This window comes from Carica papaya, chromosome 6 (genome assembly GCF_054855325.1).
Source record: "Carica papaya isolate Zhongbai chromosome 6, ASM5485532v1, whole genome shotgun sequence".
In the NCBI taxonomy this organism is placed as follows: Eukaryota; Viridiplantae; Streptophyta; class Magnoliopsida; order Brassicales; family Caricaceae; genus Carica; species Carica papaya.
Genome location: NC_142314.1, coordinates 30945708 through 30967863, shown reverse-complemented (window position 1 = coordinate 30967863; position 22156 = coordinate 30945708). Strand labels below are relative to the sequence as shown.

The 22156-nt window shown below is 34.8% G+C and overlaps 1 protein-coding gene across 1 annotated transcript; it reads right to left on the bottom strand.

The window, feature by feature from the left end:
- Positions 1-347: 347 nt before the first annotated feature.
- EMB2813 (DNA primase, large subunit family) lies at positions 348-7296 on the bottom strand. The gene is made up of 19 exons (XM_088223462.1): positions 6981-7296; positions 6562-6623; positions 6363-6466; positions 6191-6272; positions 6049-6108; positions 5800-5857; positions 5167-5186; positions 4739-4822; positions 4565-4629; positions 3727-3775; positions 3567-3614; positions 3401-3490; positions 3271-3330; positions 2940-2999; positions 2344-2418; positions 1978-2063; positions 1650-1743; positions 1474-1581; positions 348-667 (listed from the first exon to the last, which is right to left on the bottom strand). The coding sequence occupies exons 1-19, from the start codon at positions 7111-7113 to the stop codon at positions 650-652; spliced, it is 1356 nt and encodes a 451-aa protein (XP_088079588.1). The 5' UTR covers positions 7114-7296; the 3' UTR covers positions 348-649.
- Positions 7297-22156: the final 14860 nt, after the last annotated feature.

The following is a 22156-nucleotide window of genomic DNA, read 5'->3' as shown; positions in this document are numbered from 1 at the left end:
TAGTATTTTCACTTTACTACCACATTTCAAATAATACCAGTCTAACAATGAAACTTCCAGCCAATGTTGTCGCTCGAAGCCAAAAACTAAAAAGAGAGATTAATCTATAACAAGTAATTTTATCTTCTCATTATACACTTTCATTTTGAGTAGTAGTAAAATATATACATTACACGTACTCTCCCAATTGTCTCAGTCGAAATTTTACGTTCCTCATGCAATGAATCTTTCAATTATTCTCATCACTTCTACTGTTATATTACTTCAGGTGTATAATCTTTTTTTTTTTCGTTTTGCCACAGGTAAAATGGAATTTAATACCCAGATAAAAGAAAAGAAGAAGGGAGTATCAGAGCACTGATTTGATAGATAGACCGACGCAAAGAGTCCACAAGTGGAACATGTTACTTTTTTCCTCTCATCTGTGGGCTAAAAAACGCTCAAATTCCTTAAATAGAATACACTGGTAATAAACTAATAAAATTAAACTAGTTGAGCTTATTTAAAGTAAAGCACCCTTCAATTTCTACACGATGTTAAATCATATACATATAAACAGTTGTTGGCGGGCAAAGCTGCCTTGGAAAGCTCGGTCCACAAAATAGAAGTACAGAATTAGCATCTCCAGCGATCAAAAAACTTGCATAATTCATGCAGCAGTATGATTCTACCAGAAAGGAGTAAGCATATAGTTAGGACAAATCTTGTAATTAAAAAGTGCCAAAAGAAATTTCAGTTCTTGCATAACGTAAAATTAATATATATTAGGATGATCTCCAAAAAAATGGTAAAAGAAGAGGATTTTCGAGGCAGCATCTTGATCAATCAAACTCAACCAGGCCTTATTGGCCTGAAGATGTCTGTGCCAGGAATTATATAGGCTGCTAACTGTGTCCTACTTACTAGGCCATCATGATTTAGCTAAGTGCACGAGGGAACAGTATTGCCCACCATATGGAAGTAAAACTGGCATTTGGCTAAGCAACTTGCCTTACAAATTCATCGTAAAGAACTCATGCAAGCACTAGGACACGCTCCAATTTACTTTGGGCTACTTTGGAAGTTCAGAAACCGAGGCTCCCAAAAATTTAGGACATTCAAATAAGTAGAAAACATAAGTCTTTCTTTTTCCCCTTGCTAATCCTGGTCTGCTTCACTGATGCCTTTGTTTGGTAGGAAAAGATAAAAAATTTAGATTAATTTTTATTTCCTAAACTATACATGTCTGTGAGTATGTTTATTTATTTAGACTCGTTGGCCGCTTGCTGCTGGACTTGCAGCTCTAACAACGTATATTAAGGCTCATTAAAGAGAACCTCCAACATGCCTAAATCAGAGTTACTTCTTAGGAGAACTCAATATACAGAACAAGTAATATTTACAACTTAGAAATGCCAAATATTTATATGCTCTCAGGCAAAAAGTTCATAAAATATGAATTCCAACTTTAAAGATATCATTTAAGGCACCAACCTTCTGTTCCAGGATCTTTCTACTCTCAAGGAAGTATTGGTTTGGATGGTTAATGCCAGCATCACATGATGAGCCATAAACAGCTTCAAATGTCAAGGTGCACGCCAACTGCATGTAGCTTTCCAGCATTAGACCAATAAATAAAGTAAGAGTAGTGGTCCAGAAAGAGTTCTGACCTGATAATGTCTATTCCGAACCTTGTCCATTACATCCTCCACTGCACGGCCACCTACTCCCATTCTACCAAGGGCAGCCCTTAAATTTTCCTCACTGGTACAAAAGCATTTATGAGCCAACCGGAACAGTTATTGCATGTGAGGGATGCAATTCATGTGCCATCCATAATGTGCCTAAAACTCAAGGTTACATATATAAAATTCATATCTGATCGATTTTTATAAGTTTAGTCAATATAAATTTTACAAAGTCCAAGGAATCTCATTTCAAGTTTCCTCCATGCATAGTCATATGCTGTCACAAAGAAAATAGAACTATATGATCAACCTGAAATGTCGATAAGGGCAGCCATGATGATCTCCGACACCAGGCGTAAATGAAATGATCTTTGAACAAGAATAAGGTGTGTAATCCTGCAATGAATATATAAGCATGTTAAAAGAATATTTTGAGAATAAAACGCACATGATGGAAGCAGCAAACTAGATTCTAAGAACGAAAAAGGGGAAAAAAAGTGTGGGACCTCTTGAGAAAATACAAGTAAGGAAACTTAGAAGGCTTTTTTCTATTTAATTACATAAGATAGTAACTTCATCTAATAGCTTCCCCTAGCTTCTAAACATTCCATCTGAAAACTAGCATAGAATGTAGCACCTCCATTCTTTATGCACAATGATAAGTTTGATAGCTTACTGTTCTCTTCCCTTCCCGTCCATAATTGTGGCGTATGCTATATGTATACTCCTTGTCAAATCTCTCAGCACCAACCTATGATGAAAAAAATTAGGCAGAAGCATCAAATAGTATACAGGCAATTTGCAAGCATCAAAGACTAAATATAGAGATATAAAAATCAATTTTACGAAACAGAGATGTAAAACACAATTTACAAACAGGAGAGAGCAATGATGCCTCTGGTGTGCTTTTTGTTAAAAATAATCATCAAGATCACAAAGACTTGCTTTACTGTATATGCCTAAAATCAGATGTCGAAACCATGTAGAGTCAGAAGCTGTAAAATAATTTACCCCCTTCCCCTTCATAACCTGTTCCCACTGACAATTACAATTGTACCCAGTAAAGAACCATGATCTTTTTTTTTTCCAAAGAATTTTCTTTTCATTTCAATAAAGAATCAAGATTTTTGTTCGTTCCTCTCCATCTCCCATCTTCTAGTAAAAATATGCATTAAAGTTTGGAATTAGAAGATAGAGGAAAATACAACCAATGGTAGCTAAGAAACACCTAAATAGCACCATACTTTAATAGTGTCCGAAAGCTGTGTATACCTTTTGTGAGAACTCAGCTCTCCAAAATGCTAAGGCATCGTCCAACTTCAACCCCACACCCTGACAAATGCAGAAATTTGACATAACTTTTAAAAAGACAACAGCAGCTTCATATGGTTTATATAATAAACTAAAAAGAATATACTGCATCATGAAAACTGATGCCCGAATAGCCCAACATTTGTATGTTATCAATGTCCCGCAAGGAAGACAGTAAGAGAGCATTCCACTCCCTATTGATCTCGAATTTCTATAATTACTGTTTTTAAAAACTGATAGCACGTGTATTTAATGTAACACAATCAATGGAGAAGGGACAGTGAAGTGAAACCTTCAGGAAGAGACCCAGTTGCATCCTCCCTCCGTGCTTTAAATGATGATCTTCTTTAAGCTGTACATTAGTGGAAAGATTATCAGAAAAGAAAGGTTAATAACTAGGGGGAACATACCATCACGATTACCTTTTCAAATAGATGCTGCATACACGGAGGAAAGGAACTCTTGGCTACTTGATCAATGTCCTTAATTGATATTTCTGTGAACTCTTTTGGCTGCAGAAGCAGTCAATAACCATAAACATTTGCAAATTCTGGATAACATATGACCAAAAAGAATGCAATAAAGTACCTGAGAATAGTCAGGTCCAAGATAGCTTGTAGACAAGGCTTCCACAATCTAAACAATATCACCACCCCAGTAGAAAAGAGAAACAGGAAAAAGAAATAAGAAAACTTTCAACTGGAAACAGAGACTTGCTTGCAGTTAAAATGATCAAATTAGTACTTACAGGTGTCAATCGGTCTTTCTCTTGTTCCCGAATGGCAGACATCCATTTTCTGCAACCAAAAGCCAAACTGATGATTTGAGTATCAAAGGAGGCAGCCACATGCTTCAACTATCTATGGTTTCAACATTACAAACCATATGCATACATGTGGAGAAGTCAACAAGAATCCAAATGAAATAAATCTAAGACCAACTTGTGCCCTCGCATATACATGGGAAGAGCTGAGTAACAAAATGTGATGCAAGAAAGGGAGATGCTAAGGTTGAAGGACTGTAAAGCAAGGAATAATTATGTAACTTAGATATTCTGTGCATTACGAAGAATATTCAGCTTACTTAGAAAGGGTACCCTCGGATGTTTTAAGTCAAACTTTTATATTATCATCCAAATATTATTGAGAATACAGAGTTTTTGTTGAAATTTAAGTTCTCTAGTTTCTTTTCAGGCTAATTTATGTACTCTCTAAAACCTCCTTGTCATACATCAGAGCTGCTACCTATTCAAGTTAAAGTATAATTATATTGATGCACAATGGAAATATGATAATCAAAGAATCAAATTATATTCCCGAAATAAATTAATCACACAACTACATGATCTCTCAGCTGCAATACAGCCAATAAAAAGTGCAGATTGATTTACAAAAATGTAGTTCCAAAACGAATCAGTAGTCCTCATTGAGCAGTCATTGCTTGGGTATTTTTAGTATAAAAAAATCACATAAAGACAGCCTATTGATATTACTTCTCCTTACTAGACAATTAGTTCAGGCAGCAAATGCAGAATAAGCAGCAGCTTTTACTAGGAAGTTTGAGAAATGTAAAATAAGTAGAGAAACCTGTTGGTTAGAAGAAGTGCCTTGGATATAAGACTGCGGAATTGTGTGACAACAAGGGAAACCACCTAAAATAAAGAAAGTGGAAAGCAAACAATTATCATTCAATCATCTAAATTATATCCAAGGTTGAATAGAACGTCAAGTTTAAAATTTATTTTAAGAAAAAAAAAAAACCTGATTCATGGCAACAAAGGCATGCCCTTTCTGTACAAATACTCTCCGAGCAGCTACAAGTTCTGGAACTTCTTCAAATGGAACCTTCATTCAGGTGTGAGTTTGAGTAAATACAGAGCCAAAGATCATAATGAGATGATATTCTTAGATAAGTAAAAAGCAGGTCATCATTCTGGTACATCTCAATTTTCAGTCATATATCCACATGCTCGAATGATAACAATCCATCCCTGAAGCAGGCCAAGGATTGTTATAGAAATCTAGTTGTATTGATTCTGGCCCACCAATCACACAGAATGGATGGTTGAATTAATGTTTGAACTTTATGTCACAAATAGGCCATAAGACTTCTTCCGTGGTCTTCTTATTAGGAACTTCCCTCCATTGGTAATATGTTAATAAACCAATATAGACAAAGGTAAAAGTACCTTATAGAATATAGCATCAGCTGCAAAAAGAGTGAACAGCCAAAAAAATCAAAAATTAAAATATAAACAAACTGAAGAAGAAAGAGAGTATACTAAATTAGAAAATAAAATAAAATGACATATAAATTATCAATTAAGAAAAAATTGCCTGGTCCAACGGCAGGTACTCAGAAAGTGGGACAAATGTTTTCTAAAACAAACTGGATACGTAAAACAAGTTGACAAAGTTCTAGAAGGGCAGATTACATGAGGAAAAAAAATAAACGAGAAATCAATAGAATCTTTAATCCATGCAGGAGAAAGTTATCAAGATCAAAACAATCCAAGAAGGCAAATGAACATCAGAAAGCAACATATGGCAAGTATATGGAAGATAGAAATCCAGTTCAATGGTTAACTTATTCCAGTAAAGTCAACAAATAACTGAAACCCTCTGTTAAACTATTTTGGTATCAGCTATACTATTAACCATAGATTAACTAAGCATAGAAAAGAAATCTGTCCCTTGGTCCATCGGTCCTGACACAAGGTTAGTAGCAGTAAAATGCTGTACTCGTGCTGAACCAATGAGTTACATTCTTTCAAATGGATACGATAGAAATGCATATAGTGCTTCAGGTATTAGGTTGCCACCTGTTGGTAAAGGCTGACTAATAGAGCGTGCAACTTGCCCCAACTCATCCTTTACACTCTGCAGTAAAAAGAAAGATACATGGTAGGGATGAAAACATTCGCGATAAAATCTTTGAAACTCTCTGCACTGTACACCTGAGAGGCATAACAGAAGAAATATACTTGGGTCACATGCTTGCAAAAGTGTGACTCAAGCAACTCCATCTGTATGTCTTTCACTAATCAATAAAAGAAGTGAAAGCTGATTACCTCAAATTCTGCACTGCTAACTGATTTGTATGGGAGGTTAAACTCAGCCAATAATGCCTTCTGTAAACTCAGAAGCAACAGCATCAATAGAGATTAGAATCTGTCACATAAATTTTCATGCCAGAGAAAAGCATGTAAGTACCTGAGCTTCAAGGTTTTCAAGCCGAAAACGGTAGCGAAAAAGGGCAGTCTCCATGGTGAGAAACCATCTTCTCAACTCCTCGCTAAGCATAAACATAAGAAAAAAAGTAAGGAGAGAAACCAGCATAACTAAGATTCATAAGAAACCAGTAAGAGAGGTACAGTAAGCTCACGTTCTGCAATATACAAGACGCAGAACAAAGTGGGAGATTATATCCTTGTTAACAACCTCGGATGCCTGTGGATGTCTCATGTTCGCTTTCCACATTTCACTTACCTGTGCCCAGAAGTCCAAATATGTAAAAGCCAAGCATTAGATTGATATAAGATAACAATGCAATACATCAAAATTGTTTCTCTTGTTTTCTTTACCAATTTTTCCATTCCTTCGGGCTTCTTTCCCCGAGATAATCCATCCGAGATCCCTTTAAGAACTGCAAGAATCACCACATCCCCGAAGTCTCACACCATTAAGGTATAAACCAGACGTCTTGTAAAAAAAAAAAAAAAAAACTAGGAGCATACTGTCCAAACTTAGCATTCGTGATTGGTAAAACCCTAAACTACGAAAGTTATGCACAGATAGACAACTTATTCTAAAATCTTCTGGTACTTTTCCTCTCTTCATATATTTTCCAACATTTCCTAGGGAGACAAACAAGAGAAATCTCTACATTCCTCAACCGAAAAAAAAATATGCAGGAGGTTTCACATTGAAAAGAAACTATAGATCAGGTTTAGAAAATGAACAAAACAAAAACTGAAACTAAAAAAGACAAATAAATGGTTACCTCGGAGGCGATCCATGGCGAAGGACTCGAAATCTTCGAGGCGGACCTCGAGCGGAGGAGCAGACCGATAGAGCGGGAGGGTTGAAACGACATCGTTGGGTGCCGATCTCCTCTGAGATCGAATCACTTCCATCTCTTCTTTATATTACTTGAATTTCTTCCCTGCTTACAGCCTTCTGTAAGATAAATTAGCAACAATCTCCACTACAGTGAAGTCAGTTTTGCTAACTATCCTCTTAGTTCCGCTTCTCTGCCTCAATAGCGCGCGGAACGAAGTGGTTTCAGTGGATATTGGCGGGAAACTCTTCCAGGAAGGAACAGGAGGAAGACTTAAATTCCGACCACATCGGGCCTAGTTTGACTGGGCTTTGTTCAATATAAGCCCGATTCAAAATCTCAATTTCTGGGTTTTCTGAACTAAATTTACTTAAAATTTTAATTATATAAAATATGATATAAACTGAATAGAATTTTGAAATAAAAGTTTTTGAATTTTAAGTTAATTATAATTATATCTTGATAAAGATAAATATAAATGTAAATATAAATTCGTTATTGTAAAATTAGAAAAATAATTGAATTATTCATTAAATATGTAAATTATAACTAATTTTATATATTAAATAATTAAGATATATTTTTAGAAAAAAATAACTAAGATGTATGAATTAGATTATTAATATGTAAATTATAACCTTAAACTTTGTTAATTAAGAGCTCCTAATTAACGTAGTAGAAAAAGGTTGATAAAGTAGGATATTTGCATGGCTTTAAAAAAAATGAAAAGGCAGAACAAAATCAGAGCATGCCTACACACAAATCTTTGGCCATAACTCTTAATGTTATATATATGTATATATATATATATATATATATATATACATACATATATGTACGTATACACAACATAACAAATCAACAAAAGAAAAAAAAGTATTATACGTATCATCACAAGCCTGGCTGTGGAGTTGTCCATAATGTGAATCTTCACCAAAACTTATAGGTGGGAATATTATCCAAACCTACGTAAACTTTGGATTTGATCAGTTTATGCATACATACATATATGTATATATAATAGATATTAATGGAAGGTGGGCCAATTAGAGGATTATGCATGCCTATCCACAGCCACTTTCAGCCTGTTCATATACCAAATATATCTTAAATTAATAGTTAATTATTAAAATAATTAAACCCACCCTATTGGCCAGCCACCTTCCACAAGGTTCAGCTACATAAAATTTGAATCACTAATAAAATTTATAATTAATAAATCATTAAGTTTTTTTCCTTGATGCCAAACCAACCGTGCATATATAAAGAAGACTTTGCTCCTGCTTATAGTTCATTACTTATCGTAAGCTGTATTAGCCAAATATGGAGAGTCTAAGCAACAAGCAAAGAGGAGGATTGATGAGGAATAAGTTGGGTAATCCGTTCTCGCGAGCCACGAAACACGGGTTCCCTCTTTTTCTTAACAAGGTGAGACCCACATCGATCAAGTCTAATTGTCCAGCATCCATGCAAAAAGTCTCGTACATAATGACTAAGCCTAACATAACTGCTTCTGATAAAACGTGTAATTACACAATTTGGGATATTGATGGTGGTGACGAGAATGTTGATGTTAAGGCTACGAGGTACATTTCACTTGTTCGAGAACGGTTCAAGCTCGAGAGTGCTAACTCCAGCGGAAAGGTGTATGAGGAAATGCTGTAGTTATTTTTAACTTTTTGTTTCCTTTTAATGTCAATTGTGATCAATCGAATCTTTCTACTGTCTTTTGATGTATGAATTTATTTTTATCTTTACTGTTAAACCTTTTATTCTAAATATTTAGTATATCTCTTGTGTATATCTCACTATAATTAGACCTGTGTATTTATATCTCTTATATATACTAGTAGCTACCCTCTAACCTAATCATACAGAATCTCGAAGCTTATCTATTAAATGATATTAGGTATTTATTGGTAATCTTGAAGGTTATATATGTATATAATTAGGATAGTTAAGCTTCTACAAAAGAATAAAAGTGATCTTTTTTACCTTCAAGATTTCAAATAATTAAGCAAAATTTTAAACATATTAAAATCAATAGTATTCACGGCTATACACATTATTATATATACAGCATGGATTAAATTTGCGGATTTTAAAGTTATTATCATGGTAGTTGAGCAAGCTGTCATAATAATAATAATAATAATAATAATTTTTTACCTTAGGAAATTATGGTTCTTATCTGTAGCCACAAGTGTATATATATATATCTCTTTGAATATCATCCACATTTACTGGCGACGTAATATGATGTGATATAAACCAGCCTAGCTAGTTGTTAATGGTAATAAATAGATCAGATGTAGGGTTCTTGAATATATTCTCTCATAAAGTAAACCAGGAAAAAAGTCATCAAAATTATTTATAATGTTCCCTTATAACTTTGCATTAAACTCGGAATATTTGGTATATATGAAAAGAATTTTATATTATAATTTTTTTAAAAATTAATATATATTCAGAAAGAAATATATAAATTACTGAAAATAAAATAATAGCAAATGAAATGTGGTGTAAATTTGGAAAAAAACTTCTTAATTATTATTATTATTTATTTCTAATTAATAATCATATTATTTTTCACTTTCACTTCATAAACTGTAATACTCCGTTCACCACTGCGCTAAATTGTAATTGAAAAATTTTTATTTGTTCGGATTTTAAGGTCACCTGAACTTATTTAAAGTTATTTTGTAATATTATATCGTAATTCGTAATTTCAATTTTATGCCAATTTTATTATTTTATTTTGATTTTATTTAATTTTAATTTTTATTTTTATTCAATTTATTATTTTTATTATTTTATTTATTATTATTATTATTATTTTAAAATAATTAATTTTTAGAAAAAAAAAACAGAAAAAGGAAGAAAAATCTTGCGGGAGAGTTCACCCGCACAGGCATCATGCGCTATGCATGTGTGTGCGTGCGCGACTAGGTGCAGGATGTGCACATAGTGCGCACGTCCCATCCACACGAGATGTAGGATTAGTTCTGCACACGTGTCTTGTCGTGCACAGCCCGACCTATTTGCGCGCATCACACCGAGCGTGGATAGGGGCAGGCACCGCACACTGTGCACGTGTCGTCCGCGCAACAGGCCTGTATGCATAGGCCTGTACGTTTGGGGCCTGCGCGCGGTGCCCCAGCACGCTTTAGGCCCTGCACACGCACAAGCTAACTGCTTTGCACGACAGGATAGCCCGGCGCCTGCAGGCTAGGCCTGCAACGCGCGCCGGTCGGGTGAGGCACACTGCCGCCTTGGGCGGTGTGCTGCCGTTTTGGGTGTGCCGCTATCGGTGGAGAAAATTTTGCCTCTATTTTTCGTGTCGCGTCAAATCAAGCATTTGTCCATTTCAATACTCTCTCTCTTCATCGGTTTTCACCATTTGGCACAAATATAATGGCCCCCATTTTTTATAAATAGGGGGCCTTTCCTCTCATTTTCTCATCACTTCCATTCTTTCACCTTCCAAGGGTTTAGAGAGAGAGAGAGAGAGATTGTGAGCGATCTAGAGAGAGGAGAGGAAGAGAAGAAGAACGATATAGAAAAAACTTCAAGATTCCAATAAGAAATTTAGCATTTTTAGAAAAATTAAAATAATGAATGTATAATTTTATGTGATTTGCATGTTCTATGTAAAGACCTAAAATCTTAAGAAAATAAATATATATTAAAATAGAAAAAATAACTAATAATTATGATTTACATTCCTTACACAGTAAATTAGAATGTCAAATACAATTATGAAAATGTCCCTTAAAATAGTTAAAATAACAGAAATAGAAATAAAACTAAAATCCTATGAGGTTAACCTTCACTGACAACTTTGATGGATTTTGGGAGGTAACCTTTATTCGCAACCCTTTTGCTGTTCAGAATCTGAATTTTGGTCTTCTTGATCTGAAATAGTTAAATAGGAGAATGACCTACACTATCACAGTAAGAATATCACACTAATCACTGCTACGGAAAATCAAAGGTTAGTAAAAATTACAAAATAACTAATAAAGCCATTAATTCAGATAAATTTATTTAACATAAAAATCATTTATTCCATACTTACCTTATGAGTTCCCATAATCGACCTATGAAGACAATAATTCAAAAAATATTGTGATTTTGTATCCAAGTGAGTAAGAATAACAACTTACCTTTTTATCTACTTAACGGCACCCCTGGTGGCCCATATGGATGTCTCCCTACGCGTGAACCCAATACCAAAATTTGTTAATTAATCGGTCGTTCCCATACCTCGTCCGGTAATGGGCGTCAAACCTGCCATCGACTCGATACCCTGTCTGGTATTAGGGTAAATCATATCTCCCAGTCCTTCTGGTATGAGGCTCCTCAGCCCCGTTCGGTTAAGGTAATATTCACGGTAAAGTTTTTCTTATGTACTGGGTTCGTCCACATTTTTCCAGGGTACCTCGTAAATTTTTCATGTAGAAATTTACACTATCAATAAATCACCAATTACATACTAATATCTCATATTTACAAGTCAACAATAAATCATGCAAAGAGACGATACATAAATCAAGAAAGCATAATTGAGACATTTATTGCAGAACGAACCAACCAATGAGGGCTATGCAGTTAGGTAAAGTAAATAACTGAGAAAACAATTAAAACTAGCAATTTAACACACACAATATAATAGTAAGCATTTCAGACAGTATATGAGAAAATAAGCAGTAAACTAGGGTAAATATGTACTAACCGGTTCTGACTCTATTAGTGACCTGTAATTAATTTTAAAATTTTTTAACTTTCACAAAATACAGCATTATTGATTATTAAGCTTCAATTTTCCGTAACATGAGTAAAGGGTGAGGAATTTTTACTTTGAATCAGTGTCCGAAATGTTGTACTTTCTACTGCACCTCCTAGCGACATTTTAAAATCTTTAAGGCTAATTTTAGGGTTCTAGCATAGTGGCGCCGCTGTGCTCCAGCGTCAGCTCCGTCGACCAAGGCGGCAGTTCACCTCGGTCTAGCCGATTTCAGTTGATTTGCTAGGTTTTAGCAAGTTTTGTATGCAAACCTGCGAAAAATAAGTTAGGAGGCATCAATTGGCCAGAAAAGTAAGAAAACTGAAACCCTACCGATGGAACGTCTCTGGGTGGGCGACTTTGCCGGTCCTCCTTTGCAGTTGAAGTACTCCTCCGGCTAACCTGCACCAAAAAAGAACGGTGAACCCAATGGTAAAAAAAAATTTATGAAATAGAAAACAAGAAAGGGATCATCTAAGAGGGTTTTGGATTTTGGCCGTGGCGACTCTATCGAGCTTTGTCCGCAGTTTCCAACTCACCCATCGGCCCTTCGGCTTTGATATGGCATAGGAAGATTCGGGATTGAATTTCAAGTGGGAACGGAAAAAAATATCTCTTTTAGCAATGGTGGTGGCTGCGATGTGGCAACGACGATGATTGTCCTCCTTCTCCAGCCTCTAGTTCTTTTCCCACCTAACTTTCTTCTTCTTCTTTGGTCGCTCCTTTCTCGGCTAGGTTATGATTCTCTGCGAAAATGAGTTTAAATACCCTCTCCATCCAATCCCAGCCGCCCATTTGATTCGACATGGAGCGAGGAGAGTTATCCGATGATTTTTTGTTTAGGTCGATTGTATGGGTGAATCTGGATCGTCCATCACAATCAATCCTACCCATCCGATCGCATTTAAAGATGGAATACATCTAGATCATTCGTGTGCACGGGATGTGATATGGGTCGTCGGATCGCCCAGGTACGCAAATCGCCCACGTGGAGTCAATGTTAGCATGTCCGCCACGCGACATGTTCTGACTCATCGTGGCTGCTGACCAGGTCGTCCCACATGGCCAAACGTTCTCTTTTTATGATTTTACCCATTGTTTTCAAATTATTTTTCAAAAACATCTCCCTTATTTAAAATTTCACCCCTTTTTCTTAGAATTATTTTCAATTTCATCCCTAAATCTATTTTTCTCAAAATTTTTAAAAAGTTAAAAGAAAATACAAAATAATTATTTTTATATATATGTTTATTAATTCAAAAATTTATCCCATACCAAATTTTTGGGTCTGGGTGTTATAACTCCCCCCATCCTTAAGAAGAAATTTGGTATCTCAAATTTGTTGCCCTCTCACTAATCAAATAGTTGAGGATACAGGGCTCTGAAGTCTAATTTTAGCTCTGAAATGGCCTCTTCCTTTGCATGATTCTGCCATAAAACCTTGATGAAGAAAATTTCTCTATTGCGAAGTACTCTGCTCTTCTGGTCCATAATGTCTACCGATACCTCCTCATAGGATAAATCATTCTGGAGTGAAAGTGACTCGTGCGATAGGATATGTGAGAGGTTTGGGTTGTACTTGCGTAACATAGACATATAAAATATGTTATGGACTCTGGATAGCTCTGGAGCCAGTGTTAATCTGTAGGCGAACGTACTAATCCTATTCAAGATCTCAAATAGTCCAATAAACCGAGAATTTAATTTCTCCCTCTTACCAAAACTATTGATACCCTTGAAAGGGGTGACCTTAAGAAACACCTAATTGCCCTTCTCAAATTCTAAATCTTTCATCTGGGTGTCCGCGTAACTCTTCTGTCTACTCTGAGCTATCGTGATATTCTTTCTAATTTTAACTATTTTGGTTGTGGTCTCCTCTATAAGATCTGGACCAAATAATTTTTTATCACCCACATCTTCCGAACAGATCGGCGACCTACAGGGTCAGCCATATAATGCTTCATACGGGACTATATTGATGTTTGCTTGGTAGCTGTTATTATAGACGAATTTTATCAAGGCTAGGTGATCATCACAATGGCCTCCGAAGTCTATGACACAAACTCGGAGCATATCCTCCAGTGTGTGAATTGTTCGTTCTAATTGTCCATCAGTTTAATGGTAAAATGCGGTGCTGATAGTTAATTTCATTCTCATTGCTTGTTGAAAACTATATTAAAACCAATAGGTGAATCTAAAGTCTTTGTCGGATACCACTGTCATCAGAACTCCATATAGCATGACTATCTCCTGGATATAAATCCTTGCTAGCTTGCTGGTCATTTTGATAGCTAAGAAGTAAGAGAACTTGGTGAGTCGATCAATAATTACCCAGATAGCATCATGTCTCGAGCGTGCCTTAAGCAACCCTGTTATAAAATCTATGGTGATATATTCTAATTTTCACTCTGAGATCGACAATGGCTAAAGTAGCACACCTAGACATTGATGTTCTGCCTTAACTTGTTGACATACAAGGCACTTAGAAACGAAGTAGGTGATTTCTCTCTTTATCCTGCTCCACCAAAAATGCGATCGCATACTTTGATATATCTTAGTACTTCGGGATGCATGGTGAACTTTGAGCTATTAGCTTATGTCATGATGTTACTTTTTAATTTACTGTCATCTGTAACACATACCCTGTCCTAGAACTTGAGCACCCCATCGGTAGAGACTCAAAATTCTGAACTTACTCTCTGCTTTGTATCTTTCCTGAGAGCTGCTAGGGTGGAATCGATCAATTGGGCTTTCTTTATTCTCTGAATCAATTCGGGTTAGATAGTTAAATGGGCCAGACATATAACTCTATTCAAATCCTGAAACCGTATCTATTACGTAGCCCCTATTACCCTACATCTAGAAATCATTAAGTGAGCTAATATACCTGTATTTTTTCTACTGAACGTGTCAACTAATACATTGCCCTTTCTCGGGTGGTATAAAATCTTACAATTGTAATCCTTAAAGAGCTCTATCCAACGCCTCTGATGCATGTTGAGATTTTTCTGAGTGAATATGTGTTTTAATTTCTTATACTCTGTATAAATCTTAAAAGTCTCCTCATACAGGTAGTGACGCTAGGTTTTCAAGGCATGGATAATGACGACAAGTTCTAAGTCATGGGTGGGATAATTCTTTTTATGACTTTTTAACTGCCTAGACCCATAAACTATGACATTTTCATATTACATCAAAACACAGCCCAACCCTAGGTAGGAAGCATCACTGTACACTGTGTATTTACCTGTCCCACTCGGTAGAGCCAACATGGATGCAGTAGTCAACTGCTTCTTGAGTTCTGTAAAACTCCTTTCACAATGCTCATTTCATTTAAACTTGACGTTCTTCTTTATAAGCTGAATCAATGGAACGGTTAAAAAACCTTTCCATAAATCTGCGGTAATATCTTGTCATTCTTAAAAAATTATGAATTTTCTTAATCGAAGTTAATTTTTTCCAATCGAGTACTGGCTTTACCTTCTCGGGATTCACTAACACATCATCCTTTGATATTATATGCTCTAGAAAAGTAGTTTATTCAAGCTAGAACCCATACTTACTCAATTTTGCATACAACTTCTTTTTCCTGATAACTTGTAAAACTTGAGTAAGGTGATGAACGTGTTCATCTCTGCTCTTTGAATATATCAGGATATCATCAATGAACATCATTACTAACTGATCCAGAAATTACATAAAAACCATGTTCATCAGGTCCATAAAAATGGCTGGCGCATTGGTTAACCCAAATGACATGATTAGAAACTCATAGTGTCTGTATCTGGTTCTGAAAGCTGTCTTAAAAATGTCATATGCCCTGATATTTACCTGATGGTAACCCGAACACAAGTTTACCTTGGAGAAAACCTGAGCATCCTGTAACCGATTAAAAAGATCATCAATCTGGGGAAAGGGATATTTGTCTTTAATTCTGACTCTGTTCAATCCTTTGTAGTCAACATACAACCTCATGGACCCATTCTCTTTCTTCGCAAATGTGACTCCAGCACCCCAAGGAGATATACTGTGTCAGATGAATCTACTGTCCAGCAATTCTTCGATTTCTTTCCTCAACTCATTTATCTCTACCCGACTCATGCGGTAATGGACAACTGAGATGGGGGTGACAGACTGCAAATCTATGGTAAATTCAACTTTCTTATCCACTAGCAGTTCAGGTAGTTTATCAGAAAATACATCCAGAAATTTTTAGACCATAGGGATCTTTTGAATGTAAATTTCTTTATTTGCTTTGCCTATTATAGAAAAGACAACCAAGTTAAAGCGTTATATAATGATGCAATTGCTATGAGGGGAAAAATATCTAATACTTTTATTAATTTGTTCCTTCATTAGGAAGATTGAATACAAGCTTCTTATGAAAACAATCTACGATAGTGTGATACGCCGTTAACCAGTTCATTCCTAGAGTTACATCAAAATTCCTCATGTATATTTTTATCACTCTACACTCAATTCTTTATCAACTATCTCAACGATACAACCTTTATATCTAACCTCCCCTGGTAGTGTCCCATACCTAAGAGTAGACACAAACAATACAGAATCAAGATTTTTCAATAACACATTTAAATTTTTTGCAAAAGCATATGAGACAAAAGAATGTGAAACACTAGTATCAATAAAAACATGTGCAAGATGATTACAGATAGTGTACGTGCCCTATATTACATTCGGATTGGCTTCAACATCCTACTAGGTGAGGGTGTAAGTTCTGTCCTGAATTGATACAGTAGATACTGGTCTGTAGTGTGGAACCGGGGGTTTGGAATTGCCCATTGTTGGAGAAAAGATACGAAGGTTCCTCTCTACTAGCCGTGCATTGATTAGAACTATTGAGCTCGAACATATACAGTTGTTGCCTGATCTCAAAACAAAGGCCCCACTCAAACTTTTTTATCTTTCTGCCTTCATCCATCATACTTTAAAGAGAATACTGGCCCAACTCTAGGAACTTTCAAACATACTTTGACACTATCATATCGTCCTGGATCAGGTGTGCAAACTCCATTTTCTTCAAATGTCGAAGATGCTTTAGGAGGTACTTTGCATTGAAGGCTACCAGGAATTATTTTCAAGTGATTGGAATGGACAGGGTGGCTTGCTTCAGCTGCCACCAGCGACCTATCTCATCCATAAGCATGTAGGTAGCAAGTATAATCTTCTGTTCGAGAACTAACTCAAGAGTTACAAAGGTCTTTCCTGTCTCTGTTAACTAATACTTGGCCTATTCGAAGTAGGATACCCTTGTAAAGGTAGATTAGTTTATCTCTTATACTTCTCAATGTAGCATCGGTCCATCATGGGTAGAGCTAGGTCCCATGGAAGAGGGACTGAATAATGCTGGGGAGGGGCTAGGTGGCCTTATGGCAGCACCTGGTTGTGTGGTAGGGCAACCAAATTTACTGTAGCGGTGCCAAATGATATGGTGGAGGAGTAGGGTTGTATCGGGGTGGCACCAGATCTTCTCGTTGCAAAAGTGGCTCAAAATATGGCAACAATGGAGGATCAGACAGTTCCATCCTTTCTTTCCAAGCCTACTAGGTAAAGATAAATCTCTTAAGTATCTCAAAGAGTCGATAGATATCCTCTCAAAGTGACCCATTCTAAGTTGCTCAGTTTAGTGGAGGTCTTCCTCTCCTCATCTCCTTGTAGCTGCATTTCACAAGAGATGGTTGAGTGACGGGTTGTATTCCAGTGTTTTTAAATCTCTGTGTAAGGAATGGTTTCGAGGAACGCGACTCTAATACCAACTATAAAGACTTAAAACCTTAATGAAAGGAATATATATTAAAATAGCAAAAGTAAATAATAATTAGGGTTTACATTCCTTACACAGTAAATTTGGATGCCCAATAAGGCCACAAAAATATCTATAAAAAGAGTTAAAATAACAAAAATAGAAATGAAACTAAAATCCTATAGGGTTAACTTCCACTGATAACTTTGATGGAGTTCGAGAGGTAACCTTTACTCGCAACCCTCCTGTTGTTCAAGATTTGAATCTTGATTTTCTTGATCTGAAATAGTTATATAGGGGGATTAGCTACACTACCACAGTAAGAATATCACACTAATCATTGATACAAAAAATTGAAGGTTGGTAAAAATTATAAAGCAACTAATGGAGCCATTAATTCAGGTAAATTCATTTATCATAAAAATCGTTTATTCTATACTTATCGTTAGAAGTTTCCAAAATTGACCTACGAAGACAATAACTCAAATAACATTATGATTTTATATTCAAGTGAGTAAGAATGACTACTTATCCTTTTACCTACTTACCGGAACCGCTGGGTCATCAATCGCGATCAATCCTACCTGTCCGATCGCGTCTGAAGAGGGAATGCATCTGGGTCATTCGTGCGCACACGATGCGATCTGGACCATTGGATCGCCCAAACACGCGAATTACCCACGTGGCCTCCTACGTGGAGCCGATGTCAGCATGTCTACCATGTGGCACGTTCTGACATGTTGTGGCCGCTGATTGGGCCGTCCCATGTGACCAAATTTTCTCTTTGTAATTTTACCCTATGTTTTCAAATTTCTTTTTAAAAACACCTCTCTTATTCAAAATTTCACCCTTTTTTTCCAGAATTGTTTTCAATTTCATTCATGATTCTATTTTTCTTAAAATTTCTAAAAAATTAAAATAAACTATGAAATAATTATATATATGTTTATTAATTCAAAAATTTATCCCAGGCTAAATTTTCGAGTTTGGATGTTACATTTTATGTTTAGTAGTTCTAATAAAGGGGATTGTTCTTAATTTCAAGCATGTTATATGTTTATAGGCACTTGATGATTTGCATGTAAATAAAATAATATGAAACTGGTAAGATTATTTAAAAACTAAAAAATTAAAAAAAAAAGTAGAATGAAGTCTGAATGGTCTGAAGTATGTATGTATCTATATTGACATGCATATTACATCAAGTATCTTGTTAGATTTTTTTATCTCTGAGCGATATCTGTTTTTTTCTCCTCCATCTGGTCTAAAAAGACGTGAGAGCACCGCTATCTGTGGATGAGGATGTACCCTCTGATAAGAGCGGTCACGCGAATATCTATTAGGAGTCATATTTAGCTAAGTACTGTCGTGGCTATGGAATATTTGATAGGACCACTATGGTCGTATGGTCGTAGTCATAATCGTACCATGGTTTGGCTAGCAAAAAATATACCTAAGCAAATTGCCGTTATCTGTATCTGAACTGACCATTCCATATGGGTAGTCAGAAATCTGTATCTATCCTCAGAGATGGAAGTCGGAACGACTTCACGAAGCATAACACGAAAATCTGAGTATTTCATTATTTATTTGATTTTCTCTATTGTCAAGTTTGATGTTTGATTTTGATTGTGATGACTATGACATTATGTTTTTTAATAAATAAATTATTTTCATAAGGTATGATAGGACTCTGACATGACCTAATGGTAAGTGTTCATGATATAATTATTTACCTTTTAAATCTTATGATGTTATTTAAATATTGTTTTTTTTTACCGAGCATATGAAACTCACTCTTTTCATACCCCCTCTCAGATGAGGAAGATAGTGAAGAACCGTCTGTTGATCTACACCTTGAAATCTATGAAGATCCTGTAGATCTGCAAACCTTGAGTGCATGATTATTCTCGTACTTTAATGAGTCCAATAGCATAATGATATAAGTGACCCTTTTTGTATTTTGATATTTTGTATTTTCTTATCACTTATGGTCTCAATTATATATATGTGTAATTGAAACTCATATATTTTGTAAGAGATTTGTATTAATTTGTTTCGCTGCATATAATTTTTATATTGCATTTGTAATATGTTTCTGTATCTGACACCTTCATGCCTTAATTAGCATTTAGGATGTCACATAAACTTTACTTTAATTTTTTAATACGTAAAAAGACATGCAATTTATTGACAGAATGTTCTTGAATAAATTAGATCTTCATCAAAAATTAACAACAAAAAACAAAGGAAATATATTTACAATTATATAAACATGTATTTTTACACATTCGATATCAAAAAGAGAAAAACAAAAAAAGTCAATGGTTGATGCAAAAAAAACCCCTAGCATCGAGCACAAATGATGCTTCATTTTTCAAAGCTAAGTGAATTATAAAAGTTGGTGGTGAGAAATAACTATATTTAGTGTGTGGTATGCTTAGGGCTAAAACTAGGAATTTCATATGTGAAAGGCGTTATTAAAGTAAAGGTGTACTTACTATGGTAAGTATATTTGTTATACTTCAATTTTATCTTGATACAACAAAAATATTTATAATAATAATGATAAGAATAATAAAGTTGCATCCACATGTGCTTACGTCCCCTCATTAAGTATTTCACTAAGCTTCAACAAGCTTTTTATAAATGCTAGTTTATAGTGTCTAGCTCTTTTTTTACAAGAGATTCATCCTATTCTACAAGAGTTTCTTTCTCTTTTATTAGGTCCTTTTACTTTTTTCATAATAGCTTCTCACACTCTTTTAGAAGAGCTTCTCACACTCTTTTGCAAGACACTTCTCTTTCATACATGAGAGTTTTTCTCTCCTTCACAAGATTTCTTCTTTCACGTAGGCAGAACTTCCCCTTAAGGGATTCCCCAATCCTTTTATTACAACTCTAAAAGATATAGATGAAGAGGTACAAGTTTTTTTAGAGTAGATAGACAAGATTAGTACAAGTTTTTTTATATTTTGAAGAGTGGATGAACTAGTTGAAGTGCAAGATTTTCTTTTTCAAAGATTAGATGAATAAGATGTAGAGCTAGGAATATCAAAAAGTAGGGCTCAAGAGATAAAGATGAAAGTTTTTATCTCAATATTCAAAATTTCTTTCTGGAAGTTGTAATAAATGTGGTAAATAAGTAACGTTTATAATGGAGCTGAGAAGTAGTTGTTACTCACATTGATAAAAGTGTTTTATGATTTTTAATATCGAAATTGCATTTTTTAAAAATTGTCTTTCGTATTAATATGATGAAATTTTTGTCACATTCCACAACTACTTTTGATTTTTACTACCTTAAGTAAAACATTTTGTGTGATGAAAGGATCATCATATAACATCTCTTACTACATAAATAGAAGACAGTTTGTGCGATAAAAAAACCATCACATCCCATTTGTTACTTCCAAAACCAGTTTCATCCTTCAATATATTTTATCCACAAATTTAGTTTTCATAATATTTTTCATGTAAAAGCTCAATTTTGAAAACTTGATTGAAAATCATAAAAATATTATTTTTTAAAACTTTATTTTCTTGAGCATTAATTTTTGATTGACCTTAATCTTAATGTTTTTTGTTCCTTATTTAACCATTGGCTAAATCAAATACTTCAAAAGCTCATAAATAATTGTCAAAAAAAATTAAGAACTATCATTTATCAAAAAATAATATTTATTTTTCTCAACAAAATTACCTAAATAAAATTATTAAGTCCAAATAATGACCAAGGGGCATTATCACTTAACAAAGAGCACTTTTGGTTCTTACCAACCAAGGCATTCAAAAGACCTCTATGACCCTTAGAATGCAAATTGAAGGTGTTTTTATTGACTTAAGCTTACCCTTGGTATAAGACCTTTAGTGATTGGATATGTTTGTTTTCTTTGTCTGAATTAAGACACTAACCTCAAATACGGTCCTATGCTTGACCTATCCATAAAGAGACAAAATATAGGATAAATCATTTGTTTTTTAATTATGCATTTCATGAATATTTTTTATTAATGAAAATTCACTATTTTTTTAATCTTTTGTCTAGACTTGCCTTCAATCTCTAAGTAATTTTGTTTGAATACCATAAACGAAATATTATGTCAACCAAGGGAAAAAATCTTTCACTTGAAAGAGATTTTGAACATCATTTGTTAGACATGAAGTTCATGTGGCTTGTATTTAGAAAAACTTTTAGAACGCATGAAGTGGAAACAATGAGTGCAAATAATAAAAAATAAAGAACTAAAAAGATACAAAGAGAAATAGTGAGCAAAAAAAAGAGAAAGAATAAGAAAAATCATGAAATGAAAAAAAACAAGAAAAAATAGAGAGATGGAGAGAGAGAGAGAGAGAGAAACATTATAATTTGAAACATCGACGAGGCATTTATGACACCATATCTACAAACATGAAGCCAAAAGTGAAGAGCATAAAAATAGTATCGAATGAGAACGTAAAGTGTCTTTAGATCGGAAAAAATGTTCTTTTCACCTTTCAAGACTAAATTCATTTGTTGAAAATGACCTACCCTTAGAATCCAAACCCTTCATTAAAAATTAAACAAGA

What these genes read in the sequence shown, in the direction of transcription:
- EMB2813 (XM_088223462.1), bottom strand. Translation starts at nt 7,113, where the DNA reads ATGGAAGTGATTCGATCTCAGAGGAGATCGGCACCCAACGATGTCGTT. An exon ending in CCTTTGTTGCCATGAATCAG is followed by an intron (nt 4,630 to 4,738) that starts GTTTTTTTTTTT and finishes TCTTTATTTTAG; the next exon opens with GTGGTTTCCCTTGTTGTCAC. An exon ending in TGCAGCATCTATTTGAAAAG is followed by an intron (nt 3,331 to 3,400) that starts GTAATCGTGATG and finishes ACTAATGTACAG; the next exon opens with CTTAAAGAAGATCATCATTT.